This window comes from Acomys minous (genome assembly GCF_964271855.1).
Source record: "Acomys minous genome assembly, chromosome: 16".
NCBI classification, from domain to species: Eukaryota; Metazoa; Chordata; class Mammalia; order Rodentia; family Muridae; genus Acomys; species Acomys minous.
Window position 1 is genome coordinate 500,098 of NC_140498.1, and position 23,048 is coordinate 523,145.

At 51.5% G+C, this 23,048-nt stretch overlaps 1 protein-coding gene across 5 annotated transcripts in view; it reads left to right on the forward strand.

The window, feature by feature from the left end:
• Positions 1–23,048, forward strand: part of PITPNM3 (PITPNM family member 3) — a 91,129-nt gene that overhangs the window by 50,059 nt on the left and 18,022 nt on the right. For 4 of the 5 annotated variants that reach the window (XR_014775523.1, XM_084762329.1, XM_084762328.1 and 1 more), the window contains 7 exons: positions 12,379–12,455; positions 12,791–13,026; positions 15,946–16,135; positions 16,537–16,659; positions 17,032–17,216; positions 20,349–20,521; positions 22,548–22,718. Coding sequence is in view for 4 of the 5 variants with exons in the window: in XM_084762329.1 (XP_084618455.1) it covers positions 12,379–12,455; positions 12,791–13,026; positions 15,946–16,135; positions 16,537–16,659; positions 17,032–17,216; positions 20,349–20,521; positions 22,548–22,718 (1,155 nt within the window). In the remaining variant the exon portion in view is untranslated. The remainder of the gene's footprint in view (positions 1–12,378; positions 12,456–12,790; positions 13,027–15,945; positions 16,136–16,536; positions 16,660–17,031; positions 17,217–20,348; positions 20,522–22,547; positions 22,719–23,048) is intronic. The other variant, XM_084762331.1, reaches the window with a different exon arrangement.

Below are 23,048 nucleotides of genomic sequence, written 5' to 3' on the forward strand. Positions count from 1 at the left end.
CCTGCTGTGGCCCTCGGGGTTGGGCCTGGCCTGCATGGCATACAACAGGAACTTGACACATGCTGGCTGTCAATTGGCTTTTCTAAAGCCCAGTGCATGTGGAACAGTTAATCAGCTATATTTGCAGATCAGGGTGGGGTGTTTCTGCTAACTTCCTTTAGTTTCCAGACCAGAACCTGACAGTGACCAATACTAAGCTCCTGTTTTCTGCCCCAGACTGCTCTGCATCTTCATCCTTACCCTAACCTCTGTCTAAGCCTGAAGGATTGGGGTGGGGGTGGGAGTGGGGGGATGGGGTGGAAGGGTGGCTGAGTCCAGACTCCAGCCCCTGGCTCTAGTCTGAGCTTGGATCCTCAATTCAGATGGAGATGATGAGGGCATCTTGGCATCACCTTTCCACTGGACAAGGTTGCTATCGTACCCCATTGCCCAGGCTCTCTCCTACAAACCTTCAGATCGTAGTCCGCCTGGGATGACCCCCAGGCACAGTGTACAAAGCCCCTTACCCACAGCTGGCATTCCCTCCTCTGCCTGGTAACTGGTATCTTTTCCTGGCCTGTGTGGGCAGCTTGCTGAGCACAGCTGCAGACAGGCTATATTTAGCTGGCTTTAATGAGCTCAGGGTGGCAGACGTCCGCCTTGGGAGCACTTTTTTTTTCTTGCATGTGTGCGTATGTTTGGGCCTGGCATGCTTCCTTCCCTTTGTGCTTGTGCATGGATGCGTTTCCCCCACCCCTGTGGTTGTGACAGTGCACCTGTGTGTTCGTTTACCTGGGGCTAGTGTGTGCTGTGTGCACAGATGAAAGTCTCTCCCCATAGCATCTCTGTTGTGTTGGGCTTGTGCACAGTTCTGATGCTTGTGGTGCAGGATGGGAACAAATCATTAGTCTGTTCACTTGTTTGTTGAAGAAATATTTAATGATGAATACCTTTATTAGCCAGGGCCATCATAGTCTCTGGGGATAAAACAAAGCAGAGCCAAATGAACACAGTCTATCTCTTAAAGGCTTTATGTCTGGGAGCTGTCGGAGAGAGTCCTCAAATAACTATAAAATTACAATTGTGGGCTGAAGAGACGGCTCAGCAGATAATGGTGCTTGCCGCCAAGGCTGCCAACCTGAATTTTGTCCCTGAAACCAGAACAGGAGGAGAGAATCAATCCCCACAGGTTCTCTTCTGTTCTCCACATGTGTGTCATGGCAATGAGTGCTGAAATTTGTCTGCTTGTGGATGTGCATACTCACCCACGTGTGCATGTGTATGAACATGTGTGTTCCCTCTCTCTCTCTCTCTCTCTCTCTCTCTCTCTCACACACACACACACACACACACACACAATTGTAAGGATTTCTGGGCTAGAGAGTTGTCTTAGAATTTACGAGGACTGGCATTCCCCCCAGAGGACCTGGGTTTTCTTCCCAGCACCCACATGGCAGCTAACAACCATCTCTAACTCCAGGCCCAGGTGATCCAATACCTTCTTCTGGCCTCCACAGGCACAAGGCTTGCAGTAGTGCACAGACACACATGCTAGCAGAATACCTATACACATAAAATAAATATTTAAAAAACTAAAGACAGAGCTGGGTGCAGTGGTGCACGCCTATAATCCCAGCACTTGGGGAGGTGAATCTCTGTGAGTTCGAGGCCAGCCTGGTCTACAAAGCAAGTCCAGGACAGCTGGGGCTTTTACACAGAGAGACTCTGTATAACAAATAAACAAAGAATCAAGGGTGCAAGGGCCCTGGGGTGAGAGGGGCAAGGGGATATTGCCAACTGTCTGGAAGGCAAAGATGGCTGAGTTTGGAAGGAAAGAGGAAACAGGGGTAGAGGTAGGCGAAGTGGGGGCTCTGGGCAAGATGGCGGTTAGCAAAGAGGTGTGAAGTAAGAGGAAAGGTGACCCTAGAGGACACAGTAAGCTCACAGAGATGTACAGTGTGGCCTGGGACTCAGTCAGAGGTCTGCCAGGGAGAAGGCTCACAAACCACAAGGCGGGAGGAACGCCCTGCAAAGGGACCCAGCTGACAGGTGACCTGGTTGGCACCCATAAGGGCAGCTTCCTGGAGAGCGCCTGGCACGGGGTGGGGGGCGGGGGGGAGCCCTCCTCTTCCTAGTTCTCCTATAGTGCCTCACAGTTCAACCTTGCCAGAAGCCATGGGCCTCCCATCCAGGGGCAGGGCCGAGGGTGTGTGGCTGGCCGGAGGAGGCGGTGGAGGCCATTTGGTGCACACCACTGACTTGAAGTGGAGGAACCACACTATCCATCCTCTGAAAGCCAGCATGAGTTTGGGTTCCGGACTGGCTGAGCAAAGGAAGGATCCCTCTCTGTGAGTGCACGGGTATCTCTTTCCCTAATTTTCCTGTCGCTGTCCCTGAGGATCTGTGTCTCCCCCCAACACTGGTTGGTGTGTACAGACCTGTGCCTCGCACAGATTGGCAGGGTCCCGTGTCCACACAATGACCTTTAAGCCAGTCCCTGGTCTCTTACTTGTCTCCGTCTGTAGCGCCCAGTGGATTCCTGGGTCTCAGGGTAGCCAGGGCCTTGTGAGGTCCCCTCCCCAACAGGCTTGTCAAGGGCCCAGCCCAGGTCTCTGTCCTCCCCTCAGCTGGGATGGTGAGGTGAAAACCTTTTTTTTTTTCCAACTTGAAGGAATCTCTTGTGTCTTCAAATCTTCTTTTCCTGGTAACAAAGGGAAAACAAGAGCCAGGGAGCTTTGCCACAAACCTTGAGGCAAAGGAGTTGGAACAGGCAGAAAATATAAAGTCATATCTCAGAAAGGAAAAAAAAATCACCTTGTTACATGCACTTTGAAAATATTCTTCGTTTTGATCTGTTTTTTTTTTCTTTTTTTGAGTAGGCCGTGCATGAACAAGGTAAAAAACTCAAAAGGCATGAACGATGACGCACGTACCTCCCTCTCTCCCTCTCTGCCCAGCTCGGCTCACCCAGCCCTTCTTCCCAGACGTGAAGAGGATGACGAGTATCTCATGTGCCAATCCAGACTGTGAAAACATGAACATATCCATAAATATTCACTTCCATATATATTTTTATATATACCCCACACAGATGGGAGCACTTGGTGTGCATCTCCCCCCTTGCCTTCTGTGGATAATATACCACGCTTCCCTTCCTGTCTCAGAAATTTTACAATGCTCAGGTTCATTGATCATGGCCTTGAGTGTGTGCTAGATCTCTGTGATCTATTTTATTTAGCTTGTCCCATATAGATCGCCTCTCGCCATGCAGTGTGGTCAACAGCGCAGCTGTGATTGATGAGGTACATGTAACGTGTTCATCGCATGGACTTGGCCTTGCTGGGTCATGTGTGTTTTGTAATTTTACTGCCAGATGGCCCTCCTGAGAAGCTGTACTGGCTTTCACTCCCAACCACAACGAAGGATGAAAACCCGTTTTCTCACAGTGTATTGATAGAGGCTGATCTGAGAAACACAAGCAAGGAATTGTGGGTGATTTCAGTAAACTTTAGGGTTCTTGGCACACCTTTTTGTGTGTGAGAGTCATTTCCTGTCCCTTGGCTGGGAGCCACTGAGATTGGAAAGAATGACTCGGGCTTGGGCTGCATGAGCTGTGTTCCGTGTTCTGTCGTGAGAGTGTGGATTTCCAGGCAGGCAAGTCAGGCCCCACTGGCCCAGCAAGCTCCTGTACCCAGTGGCAGGGACTGCCTGCTCTCCCGCCCAGCCCTGGCTCTTTGTGAGGGGACCCTGCTGTGGAGGAGGAGGCATTTAAAGATGGAAGAGATCACCCCTTTTCCTACTCCCTGGCTTTAGGGAGAAAGAGCCTGACCTGTGGCCTGGGTTCAAATCTTTATGCGTTATCAGTTAGCTTTTCTCATTATGGTGACAAAATATCTGTCAGGGGACTCAAAGGGTAAAGGTTTTTTTTATTTACTTTTCAGTTTATTATGTGGGGAAGGCCTAGCCACAAAGGAAGGCCTTGCTTCTAGAGGCTGGTATCTGCCACCTAGACCCCATGTCCCCAACCTCCACAAAACAGTAATACCACCAGCTGGGGACATACTGCCTGTGGAGACACTTTACACTCCAGCCTTCTACCCAGAGAAAAGTCCCTTAGCTCCTCTGTGAGATGGTTAGGCCATCCTGGCTTCTTAGGACATCATGAAGATCGCCCTAGACACTGGGTGAGGACTGGGCACTTGAGACACAGGTGAAGGGACCTGTGTTCAGTACAGCAGGCTCAGTGGGGACACCACATCCTTCTGGTCATCTCAGGATGGTGGCTTCCTCTCCCTGACATAGGTTTCAACCTTAGCTGGGTGACGTCTCCAAGCTGTTTCCATGCTCATTTGGTGCCCAACAGTATGTTCTCAAGAGGTAGGGTCCAGGGCCCAGGCCCTAGTCAGGGTCAAGGGTCAGGCTTTCCCCTCACTGGCGTTTCTTTAAAGCCACTGATTCTCTGAAGGTCTAGACACAAGACCTCTGTGAGGTAGCTAGGCAAAGCCAGGTGGATACGATTGGATTTTGAGTTAACAAGGCACAGGAGGAATCTTAGTTTCTAGATCCTCCTAACCCCGGGTGAAAATTCCACCCCAGCATCCCTACCAAGTGGAGATTGCATAACTTGCTTGCGTAACCTGGGGGAAGGAGAACTCCCTGCCTGCAGGCCAGCACAGGCCACTGTGGACAGCTGTAAACACTTCCAAAGTGTGCTCAGCCCAGAGATACTCACCCCAGCAGGCCACGCTGTTGTCCTCCCCTCCACTCCCACGGCTCAGACACGGCTCAGCATGCTTCTACAGCTGGATCTGCAGTGTGGATCTGTGGTGTGGAACTACAATGCACATTTACTGAGCGATCTGTAGAATGGATCTGTGCAGTGGGGTCTGTGGTGTGGATCTATGGTGTGGATCTGCAGAGTGATTCCATAGAGTGAGTAGGTCTGTGGTGAGGAATCTGTGGCATGGCTCTGCAGTGTGCATCAGCAGCATTAACTTGTGTTGTGAATCTGCTGTGGAAGTCAGCATGAGTTTCACAGCATGGATCTGTGGTGTGGTTTCTGCAGCGTGGGCATGCAGTGTGGATCTGCAGTGTGGATCTGCAGCGTGGATTCTCTAGCCTGGGCATGCAGTGTGGATCTGTGGCATGGATCTACAGTGTAGATTCTGTAGCCTGGGTATGCGGTGTGGCTCTGCAGGTCCACTTGGGTTCACTTTTCTGTAAACTGGGCCCCTAGACTTTCTACAGCTTTCCCGTCAAGTTATCAGGCTCCAGATTTGTCCTGGGCGTAGCCCAAGGTCCTCATTTTAAACTGTAATTCTGGTTTGGGCAATCTCATTTTTTAGCCCTGGATTATGTGACTAGACTTGGTCACATGGCCTAGATAAATTTTAGACATGTAACTTGGACTTGGTCACATGCCCTGGTTTTGTTCACATGATCCTCCAAACCCAAGACCATCTTTGTAGCTGGATTTGTTTGGGTGTTTTCAGCTCTGACCCAAATTGGATGATAACCAGTGGGGTAGAGATCAGGAAGGGATCCTGAGTTATGTGCTAAATCCAAAGAGAAGATCTAAGTTTGTGACCAGCTTGTAAATGTGAAAAAATGCACTTATAGTGTCCAGCACATGTACATATTCATAAACACTGTGAGACCAAAATAAAGATGGGCTAGCTAAGGAATGTAATACAAGGAAAGTAGAGAATGGGGTGAGATCAGTCACTGACACAGCATGCAGAAAAATTTACAACATTTAGGTGATTTCCTTTGTGTACAAGGCTCAAGGCCCCATCCCATCCCTTCCACACACCTAGAAGGTTGCTTCACGAGGCTGGAGGCTGGGACCCCTGCAGCGTGCAGGAGGGTGCTCTGGGTCTGGCTGAAGACTGAAGCCAGGGCCTTTTTAGTTCAACTCTGAGGAACCATCAGGGTCTGCCTAGCAGCAAGACTGGGCTAGCGGAAGGAAGTAGGCCCATGTTAGTCAACTTTCTGGTAAACAAACAAACAACTCCCCAAAACAACACCCCCCCAAGTCTGCTTGATACAATTAACTTTAAAGAAAAATAGGCTGAACATTCAATGGTTCATTTTCACCTTTTCAATAGCCTCCAGGGAAAAGTTTGCTGGATAGGAAATTTCCCTCTTTTATGACAGCCCAGGAACCTTCTGGAAAAGGCCTGGGACTTTCTCTGGTTCCTGTTGGTGTCACTGCTGTCTGCTACTGGTTATCAGTTACCACCTATTCTTTTGCCTCAGAGTCTCATAGGTGTCCATCTACAGTTGCTTGCAGCCTGGGTGGCACAGTGCTGGGGGTGTGTAGTGGAGCAAACTGCTCACCTCCTGCTGACCAGGAAGCAATAGGAGAGACAGGAAGGGCCTGGACACCCTAGAGACACTCAAGGCCACACCCCTTCCTCCCAACAGACCCCATTCCCCAGTAGAACTATAGCTTGGGGACCAAATCTTCAACACGTGAGCACTGGTGGGACATTCAAGATCCAGTTCAGAGCAAGAGAACAAAGCCATCGGGTTGGTGCCAAACTGTGCCTCTGCCACCATGTGTGGGTCTAGGTCTTTCAAACATTTAGGTCCCTTTCAGGACAGGTCACATGGTTCTAGGCCGGGCTGGCTCCATTCAGTTCACCCCATGGGTAGCTGGTAGAGGTGATGGTCACTGCCCGGGGTGGACTGGCAGGATAGATAACAAAACTGAGAAGTGAGCATTCCCTCCCACTGGGTCCCATCAGAGTGTGGCAAGGGAGTGGGGAGAACTGGGCTCTTCTGCCAGGCTAGGGTGATGTTTTGCTTAGGGAACCAAGCACATGGGTGCTGACCTTGGCTTTTGTCTCTGGAACAGTGTGGTGCATGGTAATTAGAAGGGCTGATCATGATCTGTGATTTCCAAGGCTGTGATTAAGCAAAAATAGCCTCTATTCTTCTGCCGGCAGAAGGAGCCATGGTGAGCAGGATGGGTCACCACCCTGGAGTTGGAGCTGGCAGGGTGCTGGGAGCAGGCACTGGGAGAGCTGGCTTGCCCTGAAGCCCATCACAGAACAGTGCCACAAACCAGCCTACCTGCCCTAAGTCTGGGCCTAGCAGGAACCCAGCCCGAACAAGGCCATGCAAACAGAAATAAACAGGTGGTGGAGAGAAACAGGTGGCCTGATGCCCAAGGTCTGGGCCCCTAGCAGGTGGCTTTCCACCACCCAGGATCCTTTGCTAGCATCTCATCAGCAAAAGCCTGGGAATCCTCTAGATGTGGAACAATACACAGGTCAGGAGCTCATATTCCAGAATGTCTTATCCTAGCTCCTCCAAGGACTTGCTCAGGGAATTATGCTTCCCAGAAGAAGAGGGGCTCTTTCCTGAACCTGGTGTCTCTCGGGGCTTGAGCAGCTCAGAGAGGCTGTGTAGCTGTGAGCACCTGGGACCATTACTTCTAAGTAATTTCTACAAAAGTACCAGAGGCTGAAAGTTGATTAACTTCTGCTTTTATGAGGCCCCTAGTTTGAGGGACAATAAAGTAACCCTAGCAGGCCATACCCCATTCAGCAAGCTGTGAGATAACCACTGTGGTCTAGGTAGATCTGAGGAAACTTGCCAGAAGGGGTGGCTATTTTGAGTAGGGTTTTGCAGAACACACAGGAGTTTTTGAGTTTGCAAAGGGAGGAAAGGCTCAGAAGCGCGAAGCAAAGGTGACAGGAGTAGGAGAATTCCGTCCCGTGGGAGAATCAGACCCAGTGACCTTGATTATTGTGGGAGTTTCTTAAAAGGACGAGGCTTTGCTGGGTGTTGGGGTACATGCTATAAGCTCAGTATGCAAAAGGCAGAGGCAGGCCTTTAATCCCAACACCCCAAGAGGCAGAGGCAAGTGGTCTCTGAGTTTGAGGCCAGCCTGGTCTACAAAACAAGTTCCAGAACAGGCAGAACTACACAGAGAAACCCTGTCTCAGGAAAACAAAAAGGCTGAGGCAGGAGGGTTGCCAAGGATTGGAAGCCAGCCTGGAACACATAGTAAGATTCAGTCTCAAAACAGCGGTGGCAGCATCAACAACAGCAACAATAGCAACAAAGCAAAGCCTTAGGAGGTACAGACAGGCAGACAGAGCAGTCTTAAGGCTAGTTTTCAGCTTGTTCACGGAGGCCTCTGCTATCCTGCAAGTGACTCTGGTCCTGGCAGGAAGTAGTTCAGGCACCAGAGTCTGCATCTACCAAGCAATGTTTCCTGCTCTCCCTGGCTAAGAGCACATCTATAGCTCTGTGCATCCAAGGAAGCAAGGCTCTGTCCCCAAACGGCAGAGGGAGTGAGCTACTTCCTGGGGGGAGAGGCAGGGGGAAGTGATGCTGCAGATGCCCCTGCCCAGCCTCTATCCCTCATCCCCACTGATTGGAAAGTGCTTCAGCATCATCAATGGCCAAGATGCCAAGCGCACTTATCGATTCCACGAGTACCGTATGGGCCCCAGGGAGCTGACACCAGGCAGAGGGAGGCTGTGAGAACTCCTAGGTCCATGTCACCAGTGAAGACTCAGGATCTAGCTCCCACCTAGCCGAGGGCACAGTTCCTAGGAGACAGCAGGGCCCTCATGTCTTTCCTGCAAGTTATTTATAGCCACGCAATGGTAATTTGTGGCAATCACAGCATTTAATCCTGTAATCACACTGCAAGCAGGCACCCAGCCCAGTGAGGTCGGTGAGCCTGCCAGTGCTCATCAGGAAGGGACTTGGCGGCAGGACAGGGATGTGGAGGCGGTTATGTCCCTATAGGCCTCCATCCCATCTTGTCAGCCATGCCCCGCCCCCTGCGCCCCAGATAATAACAATAGCAGCTAACATGTTTCACAGGTTGCTCTAAAGGCCCTCCCCCAAAGGAGCTCACCTCACTGCCCCTCTACAGGTGAGTTTTATTGTTATTGTGGCATTCCTGTACACTAGGTGAGAACACAGGCTTAGGTCACAAGGCTGATAAGAGCCATGTCTTGATCTCAGGGCCTTATGGCTTCAAAGCCCATGGTTTTGGAGACCATAGTCTCAGAGCTGGAGATGTGCCATCTACCCTGCTCCCCACCCCTGCTCTTGACCACCTCCTGACACACTGGGTTCCTCCATGCACCTGCTCCAGGGGAACACACATGCTCAAGAGGCCCCATGCACATCACAAGACTACTTTTTACTTTGTGTTGGCTTTGGCTTCTTTCCCAGACACACTCTCCCCAGTGACAAATGGTTTCATGTTCTAGAAAGAGGACTTGGGCAGCAGACCTGGACTCAATTTATCAGACACTCTTTGCATTTTGCTTCTGCAGGGAGGGACAGTCTGCAGCTTGCAGCTCAGAAGGGCAGGGCACCGCCTGGCTGCGTGCCATCCTCAGTGGAGGTGGAGCCCTCTAGTGGGGATTTCTTGGTCTTATTTGTTCCGTGGCTGGCCCAAATGACTTGGGATGTGTAAGCCACATTTTAAGAGTGTACTCATCTGTAAAATGGGACTAAGGACAAGAGCCATCTAAACTGAGAAGGCAGTTGGGGGAATGATGAGTTGACACATGCCAACCCATAATAAGGGCTCAACGAAGTGAGCCCATTCCTACTGTCTTTTACTGTCGCCCTGTTGAGTGCGGAACCTAGGCCTCCTCTCTTCAGGCTCAGAGCCAGGTCTTTTGTAGTTAGAAAAAGACAGAAGGGTTAGGGGAAAGAGTGGCCCTGCCTTCTATCTCAGCATTCAGGAGGCAGGGCCAGGAGGATGATGAATTCCATGCCAGCCCAGGCTACCCAGGTAGACCTTGTGTTAATGACAGTACAAAGCAAAAACAAGCAGTTGTCGAAAGATGGCTCCCATGCCGTGCAAGTATGAGCTCCTGAATTCAAATCCCTAGAAACTCATAAAGCTGGACACAGTAGACCACGTGTCGACAATTCCAATGCTCCTACTGCAAGCTGGGAAGTTGACACAGAATTCCTAGAAGCTTGCAGGTGACTGTGTCTCAAACAAGGTGAAAAGGTGAGGACCAATGCCTGAGGTTGTCTTCAGACCTCCACATGCAGGCTGTGGCATACACACCACACACAAGCACAGGTGCACGTATACACACATACACACACACACACACACACACACACCGCGCGCGCAAGCACTCACTCACCCTATATAAACAGTGACAGAAACAGACAGGCCTTAGGAACGTTGTCCTGGCCTCCTCCTCTTATGAGCCAAACTGTCCCCCATTCGGGAAACAATTTTCATCCACACAGAAGCAGCTCAGAGCTCACAAAGCAGTTTCCCTTGGCCCAGGGGTATGTCTGGAAGTTCAGAACTGCTCTTCCCAGCTGGGAACAACTTCTTGTCTAGAATTCTCTGCAGATATTTCTCCCTGAACTAGGTTGGGGACTGTTGACTCAGACCTAGGTTGGCTAGGGATGCCAACAGAGCTATGGGAAGGGCACCCACAAATTCTGCAGAGGTGAGAGGAGGAGTGGGGGTTCTCGTCATCTAGAGTGGGCTTCTGAGTGAGAAGGTGAGTTCCCCATCAACGGAGGCCAGTGGTGCTTCACGGCCCAGCTGTGAGTTTCAGGAACATACAGGCAATAGTATCCACCTCCTGGGTGCGGGGAGAGGAGGCATGGTGGATGGATGAAGGAAGGACTCTTGGGGAGGCAGGCATTGTTTAAGTAAAGGGTGGCTGGGGGTTACCCCAGATCTCTTTCCATGAGAATTTGATTCAGCCTGACGGAATTCGGATCATGTGTCTTAGATCAAGGGTTGGCACATTATTCTGGAATAGTCCAGAGAATAGATATCTAAGGGTTTGAAGGCTGTGAGTCTGTTGCCACCACTGAAGTTGGGCGCTGTGGTGTGAAAACAGCCATGGATGATATGTAAAGATATGAGCTGTCTGTTTTCTAAGGAAACTTTATTTACAAAACAAGTGGCAGGTTCTTTCTTGGCTATAGACCCTTGTATTACAGCAATGGGAGCTCAGGGGCTCCAAGAAATCATTCCTGGAGGAGGTGTTGGGTTAGGCAGTTGGCAGCACACTTCTGAATGACCTCAAAGCTCCTAGTTGATGTCAGTGTCATCCTACATGGTGGCCTTCCTTTTCTGAGTGGTCTCCTTCCCCCGCCTGGGCCATATAGTTCAAAGCCCTGCTATCCCCCTAGGAGCATTATCCAAGTTTGATTATTTTATTTTTGGGGGTAGGAATGGAACCCAGGCCTTGTGCATGTTAGGCAATTGTGTTCTACCTCTGAGCTACATTCCCAATCCCAAGCAGATATTTTTAAAATTATAATTACTGGGCGGAGGAGGCGGGTGCTGCAGAGGCTGATGCACCAATGTGGAAAGTTGACACCACGGTTAAGAGCACGTGTTCTTGCAGAGGATCTGGGTTCAACTATTAGCACCCACATGGTAGCTCACAACCGTTTGTAACTCCAGTCCCAGGGGATCCAATGTCCTGGATTCTCTTTGACCTTTATGGAAAACGGTGGCACACGTGTTACACAGATATACATTAAGGCAAAACACTCAACAACAGGCTGGTAAAGTGGTTCAGCAGATAAGGGCACTTGCCACTAAGTCTGATAACCCAAGTCCAATCCTTGGGGCTCACATGATCAAAGGAGAGACTTGACTGCTGTGGGTTGTCCTCTGCATGTGTGTATGTGTGCACACACAAATTATACACACAAACAAGTAAGTAATACAATAAAAGAAAAAATAAGCAACAAGCCCCCAGCCAACCAAAGGAGGAAAACGAAAATGAAAAATAAATATTTTCTAATGAGTGCTGGGCTTGCACAGTGGTAAAGGCTGAGAAGTCCTGTGACCTGCCCGGCCACACAAAGCACATGAATATAGTGGAGCCCAGAGGGTAACTCCAGCCAGAAGGTGGAGACTCAGAAACATAATATCCCAAGGCTGACACCGTGACCATCCCAGCCCTTTGCTCTGTTTTGGCCTCTGTCTGGCACTAGACCCAGGGACGGAAGCTTCTCAACTCAGCTCCTGGGTTCAGAGCTAAACCTCCTGGAAGCTCCTCAGATGCACGCCCAGGAGGCACAGGGGATCTTAGCCTGGTCACACTCTCCAGCTGTTTTCAGGGGCCAAATTCCTGGATGTCACAGGACTCTATCACGACTGCCACTACTACTGGTGAGGTAAGCAGGATGACTCTTTCTTAGGACATCCTGTCTCATCTAAGATGGCTGCCCTCTGCTGGGCTTCTTTTCCATAGAAGGGCTAAGCCATTTTGCGTTGTATAGGCTCCAGAGATGAGGGCCCAGACTCGGGACAATCCCTAGCTATTTTCTGTACTTCTAGCTTCCTAATAACCCAGGGCTGACCTAGGGGACATTAGTGCAGTGGGAACCTGCTGCATTCTTCCTCTGTCCTTTCTGCAGGAGAACTGTACCGAGTGTCCCTTAGAAGGCAGCGGTTCCCAGCCCAAGGAAGCATCGAGATCCATGAAGATGGAGAGGTGCGCTGGGTTTTGAGGCATTTGGTCCATCCGTGGCCAGCATCCTCGGGAGAGCCCTAGGATGGTAGACAGGCTGCCTAGCTTCCATCCTGTTCTGTGCTGTATGGCCTTTGAGTTGTTCTCTGGGCTTCAGGCTCCCATAGGGACAAGAAGAGTCACTCTAGACTCATCTTTCTGTGCTGCCCATTGAGGACCTGGCCCTCCTGGTAGCCTTCTGGATGGTCCAGAGTCCCACAGTGGTCATGGAGTGTCAGCCATTGTCCCTGTGTCTCTGTCCTTGTGCGTCCTGGATTTCTGCTGCCTGCTTGTCTCTATCTCTGCCGTGTCCTCCTCAGGAAGGCTGCTCACAGCGCTCCTGCAAGACGCATGTCCTCCTGCTGGTGCTGCATGGGGGCAACGTCCTGGACACTGGCTCTGGTGACCCTTCCTGCAAGGCGGCCGACATTCACACCTTCAGCTCAGTGCTGGAGAAGGTCATGCGCGCCCACTTCCCTGCTGCCCTGGGCCACATCCTCATCAAATTCGTCCCTTGTCCTGCCATCTGCTCGGAGGCTTTCTCGCTCGTCTCTAAGTGAGTTATTCTGGCTTGTTTCCACTGTCTGAGTTTGGTGTGGGAGGTGTAAGTGGACGGGATACCCCTGCCTTGGGGCACCTGCCGGGTGTCACGTCAGAGTTTCTGAGAGTGTCTCTAGTGGGATATGGCCACTAAGAGTCGTCTGCCGGGGACCCGGGAGTGCCAAGGTCCCAGCGCTAGCCCAGCTCTACTGCCTATGCTTCCGTTTGAATCACGCAAGAAATGGGCCTCGGAAGTTTTATCCATTTCTACCAGTTATCCAGAGAATGGAGGCAGGAATCATACCAAGGCAGTCTCACACTAGAGGACGGCCCCATAGGCATGGGTGTTCTAATGGAGGCAGCGGACCAAGGCACGGCTGGCACTCAGTCAAGGAAGACCTCCCAGAGAAGTTAACTTGAATGTCACAGTGAGGCTAAGTGTATGTCCCCTACAGTCAGCCTGGACTAGATCCTGGCTCTGTGACCTTGGGGAATCTTGTAACCTTTTCCTGCCTCAGGTCCCCCCTCCTCCCCTCCTCCCCTCCTCCCCTCCCCCCCCTAATCTGTAGAATGGAGGTGATAATGTTATTGACTGATTTCTAGAGGGTAAGGATGCTGGTGCTGGGGTGCGGGTGCGTCTAAACACACCACAGCACACGGGAGATGCCCACACAGATCTGTGATGTCACTGGCTGTGGCACTGACCTCTTTCTAGGCCCAGGGCTACACTTGGGTCTCTGTTTCCTATTGGTGGAGAATGTCCTGTCTTAGCTCATAGCTGAGAGCCAACTGGTAGTACCTGGGAGGGAAAAGATGGTATGACAGAAGCAGAGGCTGAACATGAGGCCACTTTCTGCAAATTCCAGTACATGCCTCTTAATGTGGACCTACGCACCAGTGAGGGACAGACTGAGGGACCAAGGGCTCTGTGGGAATGGGGTCCATCTGCCTTGCCAGGACTTGAGGGCTCCACTGCTCCAGGTGTCAGTGTTGAAGTAGCTGAAGGTGGGTGCTTGGAGCCAGTAGGACACCTGCTTTCTTTCTAATTGTCTGCAAAACAGGCTTTGTGCACCTGCAGGGCCAGGTGGCCTGGACAAAAAGTAAATTGTCAAGACTGATGCAGGGAGGCCAGAATTCCCTGCAGGTGAGGTGAAAGGGAGCTGTTGGCACCCCTGTCTCATGCCCCCCTCATAAAGGCCTCAGATAGTCCCTCCTTCAAACCCCTCCCCCAGGCTTTCTTCTTTGGAGGCACACTCAAGGTCCCAAGAGAAGGAAGCTTATAAGCTTAGCTGCAGCCAGATGGGGCTCTGAGCCCAGGGGCTCCAGTGTGGGATGGGCCCTAGAGCCCTGTCTTCCACTTCCATTGGCTCAGATCTAGCAGGAGAGAACCATTCGTTTCCCTGCACGTGCTCCCTGAATGGTGCTCAGAGGCTGGTTTTCCTGGGTTCCTAGGATGCCCTCAGGTGGTTTCTCCATCAGAGATAGAAGACAGGAAGCAAATCTGTGGCTTCCCAGCTTAGCCAACTGCCCCAGTCTCTCCTGCACCTCATGTCAAACGCAGGAGGTGCAGCAGCTGAGGGGGTGGAGCCCTGGACTCTGCTCCTTAGACAAAGGCTTGCTGCTGTTCTTCTGTTGTAGGATTAAGGAGCAGCTGAGCCGGAGGCAAGGCTGTGTCCCTCATACTCACAGTAGTCCCAGAGTTAATCTTGTTGGTCCACAATCCATCTCAAGACCCCTGCCTCTCACCCACCCCCAGGATAGCTGACCTCCAGAGCTGGGTCATCCCTATCTCAGGAAGACGGATGGTCAGGCCCTTTGAGGGGCAGCAGGAGGGAGCTTACTTCCCCCCACCCCCACCCCCCCACAGCCCTTGCCAGGGCCATTAATCACCCGTAATCACTGCTGGGAGGGAGCTCCTTCTCGGCTAATTAAAATCTCTCCGGCTGCAATCGAGGCCTGTTTCCTCTAATTTGTGTTCTTTAGAGATGAGAAATGGTTGGTGGGGCCTGCCTCACACACTGCTAGGACGCTGCCACGTGCTGAGGGTGCCTGAGTCTCATCACCTGTCCTAGATTCTGTTGGTTCTCGTCCAGTCTGCTCCCAGCCTTAGGCGCTCTGGAGCTAGGCATGTGGGGTAAGGGCGGGCTGTTGGCCTCAAGTAAGACGTTCTCAGACTCCCTCTGCGTCTGTCCAGCTGGGCCCAGCAAAACATTAGGGTTGCGTGAAACATGGGGGGGGGGATACAGGGGGGTGGGGGGAGGGGAGGGTGCAACACAGAGGCAATCTGGGTAGGGATGGGAAGTCATGTTAAGTCTGGGCTGCCCAGGGAGGGATGAGGGACTTCCTAGGAGGGAGATGGAGAGATGTGGTGTCCTCTGGTGGAATTCTGTATGGGAGGCTCCTAGGCATCTCTGCAAAACCGATGAAGCAGAGGGTCTGTCCCCTGAACATAGAACATACCATCGTACTCGCAGCTAGGTGCCACCTTTACACTGGAGCAGTTGCCCCATCTCCACGATCAGTTTCTTCCCTCACTGCTCCCTTCTCAGGGTTCCCGAAGCCTCTTCTTAACCCAGCGGCTTCCTCCTCCAGGACGTCTACCAGGGTGCTGTTTACCCTCCCTGTTCTACGTTAGAAGTTAGATTCCTTAACATCTTTCAGGATTCGGGTGGTTTTCAGGCTCCTGCCAGACAGTGTGGCTGTGCTACACCATAGGCTAGCATAGGCTGGCATAAATAGAGTCAGCCCAGCCTTGAGTCCTCATGCCCCACCTCCACCCACCGCCCGCCCCACCCCATTGTTTGTGATTTGCATCATGAGACCTTATCCTGGGTCCTTACATTTTCTGGAGCTGGGCATGGTGCAAAGAGCCTAAAGGCCCATGCCACCCATTTCTCGGTCCTGGCTAGGCTGACTTTGGGCCCCCTGTCTGCAGCCTGAACCCCTATAGCCACGACGAGGGCTGCCTCAGCACCAGCCAGGATCACGTTCCCCTGGCTGCCCTACCCCTGCTGGCCATCTCCTCCCCACAGTACCAGGATGCTGTTGCCACTGTCATCGAGCGAGCCAATCACATCTACGGCGAGTTTCTCAAGTCCTCTGATGGGACTGGCTTCAGTGGGCAGGTAGGACATCTTACTTTCTCCCACTCTGTGCCAACTGCTACCTAAAAGAGGGGCTGAGGTGTGTTGCAAGGATCAAGGCAGCCTAGAATTGTAGCATCTGAGACTGAAGGAGGCCTTTGATGGGGGGAGCTGTCCCCATTTTACAGACAGAAAAACTGCCCCTGATTTGGAGTCCATGCTGACTCTCAGCTAGTCTGACTCCTAAGCATGGCCTGACCATGGACCTCTGGCTGACCCCAAAGGAAATCTGCTGTCAGGATGAGCCTACCCTCCATTTGGGCCCTAAGCAACTCATTAGGACAGATTACTTATTCTCTCATGGGGACATGCCCCTACTCCAACTGGATGTCGGGTGAGAGGGCTGCGGCAGGCAAGCCTGCAGCCCAGCTGTGCCTCTGCAGGTGTGTCTCATCGGGGACTGTGTGGGCGGCCTCCTGGCTTTCGATGCCATCTGCTACAGTGCGGGGCCCTCAGGGGACAGCCCTGGAAGCAGCAGTCGGAAGGGGAGCATCAGCAGTACCCAGGTGTGGTCAGGCTGGGGGATGGGAGAGGGGGCATGTCTCTGTGTGTATCTCAGGAGCAGGTGGCTTCCCAGGGGAAGGTGGGGCTGGGCGTTCGTGTTGGCATTATGGCGTCTGCGGAACAAAGGGTATGGGAACAGCAAAAGCACGTTAGCGCAGACCAAGAAATGGGCCCAGAGGATGCCTGCTAATGCTCGTCTCCCTAGAAAGCTGTCCAGCGTCCTGACTAGGTTGTCCATCCCTGTGGCTATAGGAGACAGCCTATGTGCTGTGTGCCTACACCACCACCTACCGCCATGAGTACATGGTTCACTTGTGCCGAGGGGAGGAGGCAGAGTCCCAGAACCCTTAGGGTTGCTACGCTTTCTGCTCAAGGATTCCCCTCTGGCGGTGGAGGAGGACTGCAATCTGGCCAGTAGCAAGCGTCTCAGCAAGAGCAACATTGATGTCTCTAGTGGAGTGGAGGATGAGGACCCCAAGAGGCCACCGGCACGGAAACAGAGTGACTCCTCCACTTACGACTGCGAGGCCATCACCCAGCATCACGCCTTCCTCTCAAGGTAAGCCTTTCCCAGCTGCTGCCTTCACAGCTCAGGGTATCCATGAGAGCAGGGGTGCTGGCTCAGAGTCACCAGCCGGGCCTGTGGCCAGCCAGTAATCCTAGACCCTCCCACAGGGCCTCATACATAGCAGAAGATTTCTGGAACCAGAGCCATTTGTCATTGGCCCTGCATCCACACCAGGGAATCTCCTTCTGTTTGTCTCTTCTCTGTTCAAACCTGCAGACACTGGGGACTGTCTGTTCCACCTCTCTGGGCTTTGGCTTCCTCTCTGTGAAAGGATAGGGCTGCCCAGCGGCTTCTTGTATAGCTCGGAGAGTCTGTTGAGGTCACAGATAGGGGGCATGCTCGGTGGACTACCCCAGGGCTTGTACTAATTGTTTCTCAGAGAAGGAAATGTCACACCACTGGATCCTGAAGACCTGGGGCCAGCATCCTGCTCCCCCTGTCCTCACCTCAGTGTCCTGGACATGACAGATGCCGTAAACCATCCTTGCACTTTCTGGAAAGGGTGGCCAATGAGCAGCTAAATGAACCATCTGCACATTGATTCAGGAGAGAAATGAGCACTGAACGTGGACCCAAACTGGTGGGGATGGGGGTGTCTTTTCCTCTTCATTTCTCTTCAGTTTCCCCCTTTCTGCCCCGTCCACTTTCCCTCACTTGCTCCCTAAGTGACAAGTATCATGGGGCCATCAGAACAGTGTGTGTGTGTGTGTGTGTGTGTGTGTGTGTGTGTTCTTTTTTTTTTTTTTTTACATAATTTATATGTAGTTTTACTAAATAACAAAGAACCCAAAGTCTCTTACACTGTGACCTTTCCCCTATATAATTAAAAATACTTGGCAAATATCCTTAATGCAATATAAATTTGGATTAATAACTATTTCCTAATTGGATATTCTGGGTTTTTCCAGTGCTTTGCTATTACAAAAAACGCTATACTGGATATATATTTTTTTTTACAGATTATTTTTAGTTTCACTTACGTGTATGTGTGTCTGTGTATTCATGCGTAAGAACCTACATAGGCAGAAGAGAGCACTGGATCCCCTGGAGCTGGAGTTACAGGTGGCTGTGAGCCCCCTGACGGTGGGTGGGGTAACCAGTTGTCTCTCTATGCCCTATGCTGGAGACCTTTGTGCATAAACATTGTGCATAAACATTAATGTACATGCTGGACTTAGGGTAGTCTCGCCTTATCCGTGGTTTTGTATACTGTGGCTTCCACTTGTGGCCAACCATGATCTGATGATCTTAAACACAAAGTTCCAGAAGTAAATCAACTCTAAACTGTAAGTAGCACGATGAGCTCTCGTGCTGTCTTGCTCTGGCTACGGATCACTCCTTTGTCTAGTGTGTCTGCTCGGTGTACGCTGCTTACCTGTTGATCGCTTGGCTGCCATCTCAAGTATCAGATCCACTGTCACGGTACCACAGTGCTTGTGTTCACATGGTCCTTGATTTACTTTGTAAAGGTCCCAAAGGGTGAGAGTAAATAATGATGCTGCAAATTTTAGATCTGACCCAGAGAAGCTGCAGGCGTCCTCTCTAAGAGAAAATATAAATTTATAATACTTTGCAAGAGACACCTATGTAGCTTACATCCCAATATATTGTTACAATTGTTATATTTTATTAATTGTTCTCTTTTTTCATGGGATTAATTGTTCTCTTAATGTGCTTAATGTGTAAATTAAACTTTATCTCAGGCACATTAACTATAGGAAAAGCGCCATATGCAAAAGATTTGTCACATTCACTGAGGTCCTGGGATACATCTCTGTGGCTGGAGATGGATTCCTGGAGGCGGGATAGGAGGCTGCAGGTTCTGTAGTGCTGAGCTTTGAATGTTAAGGCTCCTCTATCAAATCAGTCTCTGGAGCAGCATCCATGTACAAATGGGGGTTGTGAGGTGAAAAACTCAACATTTCTGGTTCATCCTTGAAACATCCTATAGGAAATCCCAAATCTGAAGAGCAATCAGATATCTGCGACTTTCAGTGGTGAGCCCAACACAGCCAGCTTCTCCCTCTGGTGAAGGAACAGATGGCTGCTTCTCTGGCAATTAAGTAGTTGGCATGTGTTTAGGGACCGTGCTGCACATGAAATATATGTGGTTAAACTCCGTCATCATTGGCTGAGAAGAGGAGGCAGTGTGTGAAGACTGGGTGCCCCCGTCTGCACGCTGGCTCACTCCTGAGGGTGGACCCCTCACCTGTAGCATTTAACTGTTAACTTTGAAAGGTTTTTCTCCAACTGGAGTATTTTAGATTAATTTGCTTTCAGAAGTTAACACATCATGAAATACCCCTGTCATGGTTTAACCCTATACTGTCCCAGGGAGGCAGCCTTAGCCTCTGCTCACCTTCAGCACCCAGCTCTACATCTGTGGCTAACCCCAACCTTGAAGTTTTGGGGTATATTGGGCTCATGGGATGAGAATGTAGGGTCCTGCTTTCAGGCATATGTCAAGAGGAGGGGGAGGGGAGGCCAGGCTGTTTGCACCTGTGACTGCCTGTGGCCTGAAATGAGTTATGGTAAAACAAAAAAACAAAAAACAAAAAACCCTGGTGCTGACAGCATCACCAGCAGCAGCCAGCTGGACCATGTGCTGGTCAGGATGGCCTCCTGTGGGAAGTGCAGGGATTTCCAAGGTGGCTGTTACAAACAGCATGGAGGGGCAGACCTGCCTGTGCAGGACGCTCGGTTGCTCTCAGGTGCTTAGCGAGGTTTCATAAGAAAAGTTGTAGCAGAGCCCAGCTACACAGATTGCTTAATCATGTTTGTTTGCTTAGTTTTTTTTTTTTTTTTTTTTTTTTTGGCTCTCTGACATGGCAGAATAAGTCCAGGCTGTGGATGCAGATGGCCCATGAAGTCTTTCAGACTCACCACTTGGCCCTGTATGGAAAACGTTTGCTGAACTCAGCTCTAGACAAATATTGGCTGGGTCTGGGTGGCCAACGCGGGAGTCACTAGTCTGTGTGGATGATGTCAAAAGTGGTCTCTGGTTCTGAGTCCCATTCCGGTGATAGAGGGTTGGGCACCCTGCTCTCAGAATGCAGCCGTGCTGCAGAGTGGACACTCCCATGGGCCTGGCCCCCCTCTGATCTACCGTCCTTCCCCTGGCAGCATCCACTCCAGTGTGCTGAAGGATGAGGCTGAGGCTCCTGCGGCTCGCACACCCCAGCTCTCTGAGGTCAGCCTGGGTCGCTTTGACTTTGACGTGTCTGACTTCTTCCTCTTTGGCTCACCCCTGGGCCTGGTCCTGGCCATGCGGAGGACAGTGCTGCCTGGGATAGATGGTGGGTATGAGTTAGCCAACGGCTCAGGGGATCAACCTGGGGGCTGGCGGGAGGGTAGACAGAGTAGATACAGAGAAATGATAGAAACAGGGGGAGAGGACAGGCAGCCTCTCCAGCTTGGACCAACGTGAGGCAGCCTGGTGGCTTCACTGTTCCTTCCACATGCCCCTAGATTACTTGGTCCTCTGTCCTGTGGTCATGCCTCCAAGAGGACGTAGGCCACAAACATTCCCTCTGTCACAGCAAACCCTTCCTCCCTGTGCCCAGCACAGTTCCTGAAGCCAGATGAGTCTTAGAACCTCCCTACCCAAACTAGCCCTGGGTGCCTTTGCCATGTGGCACCTGAAGCCTGAAAGCTCTTTCCAGCTCTTATAAAGCAGAGACATGACGCCAATTGACCAGCATGCACCTTACAGAGAGTCTGAGCATAGGAGTGCTGCTGAGGCTCTACTGAGGCTCTCAAGTGAGGAGCTGGATGAAGGAGAGGCAGAACACATGGCTTCAGCGTTGCAGAGGAGACTTAAGGCACTCAGAGTCCAGCAGATCTAAGCTTCCTGACCCAGGATTGCTGGGAGGCAAGGGCCTCCCTGGAGACACCTGCTGGCCAGTGTAGGAAGTGCTTCACTTGGTCTCAGCATAGTGGTTAGGTGAACTTAAAGAAGTATCCCAGTGTCAACAGTGTCAACAGTAGTCTGAAGAAAGTACTGCCTGAGCACAGAGGAAGGAGGTCATGAAGCCTGCAGGGGCTCACCAGGGCTGCAGTGCTGGCCGTCAACCATGGTGCCCCTCCAGGCAGCAGATTGACAAGGCCTTCAGTGCCAAACTGGATGGATAGTGTGATGGCTAGTTTTCTGTCAAATTGACACAAGCTAAACTCATCTGAGAGGAGGGAACCACAATTGAGAAAAATGTCTCCATAAGACTGGCCTGTAGGCAAGACTGCGGGGGCATTTTCATAACTGATGATTGATGTGGAAAGGCCTGAAAGGCCCAACCCGCTGCCGGTGGTGCTGTCCCTGGGTGGGCGGTCCTGGGGTGTATAAGAAATCGAACCGAGTAAGCCAGCAAGCAGCGCTCCCCCATGGCCTCTGCTTCAGTTCCTGCCTCTAGGTTCCTGACTTGAGTTCCTGCCCTGACTTTCCCCCAGTGATGGAGTGTGACCTGAGAGCTGTAAGATGAAATTAACCCTTTCCTCCCCGAGTTGCTTTTGGTCATGGTGTTTTAGTACAGAAATACAGACCCTAAGACTGGTAGCAAGGACCCAGGGGAGGTTCTTGAGCAGAGGAGGCTACTCAAGCTTCATTCCAGGGAGCTGTGTAGAGCCGTTAGAAAGGCGCTTTGCATGTGTTTGAGCAGGAGAGAGAGTGAGCCACTCAAGGCTGCGTTCTAGGGAGGAATTTAGAGCCGTTAGAAAGGCGCTTCGCATGTGTTTGAGCAGGAGAGAGAGTGAGCCACTCAAGGCTGCGTTCTAGGGAGGAATTTAGAGCCATTAGAAAGGGGCTCTGCATGTGTTTGAGCAGGAGAGAGAGTGAGCCACTCAAGGCTGCGTTCTAGGGAGGAATTTAGAGCCGTTAGAAAGGCGCTTCGCATGTGTTTGAGCAGGAGAGAGAGTGAGCCACTCAAGGCTGCGTTCTAGGGAGGAATTTAGAGCCATTAGAAAGGCGCTTTGCATGTGTTTGAGCAGGAGAGAGAGTGAGCCACTCAAGGCTGCGTTCTAGGGAGGAATTTAGAGCCATTAGAAAGGCGCTTTGCATGTGTTTGAGCAGGAGAGAGAGTGAGCCACTCAAGGCTGCGTTCTAGGGAGGAATTTAGAGCCATTAGAAAGGCGCTTCTGCATGTGTTTGAGCAGGAGAGAGAGTGAGCCACTCAAGGCTGCGTTCTAGGGAGGAATTTAGAGCCATTAGAAAGGCGCTTCTGCATGTGTTTGAGCAGGAGAGAGAGTGAGCCACTCAAGGCTGCGTTCTAGGGAGGAATTTAGAGCCATTAGAAAGGCGCTTCTGCATGTGTCTTCCCCCCCCCCCCCCAGGGTTCCAGATGCGTCCTGCCTGTAGCCAGGTCTACAGCTTCTTCCACTGTGCGGATCCCTCTGCCTCACGGCTCGAGCCACTGTTGGAGCCCAAGTTCCACCTGGTGCCTCCTGTCAGCGTGCCTCGCTACCAGAGGTTTCCCCTGGGCGACGGGCACTCTCTCCTGCTCGGTAGGTCCTGGGGCCGTGAGAACGTGCCGAGTTGGTGGCTGGTAGGTTCTAGGAATGCTCTTTCTGGCTCAGTCTCTCAAGCTGTCAGCTATGGGGTGGCTCATGGGAGCAGGGCTGGGCTGATAGAGGAGAGGGCAGGAAGCCAGAAGGCTTCATTGCTCTAGAGTAGCTGCTTTGGCCAAGGACCTTCTCTGCCAGGCATCTTGGTGCCAGGGCTTTGCCCACCCCGCCCACTGGCAGGCTTCCGTTTGAGCTTCTATGGCTAAGGCTGGAATAACAGTGGAGTTGTTGGCCTGAGGGCAAGTCAAAGGTGCGTGCCCAGTGCTGTTT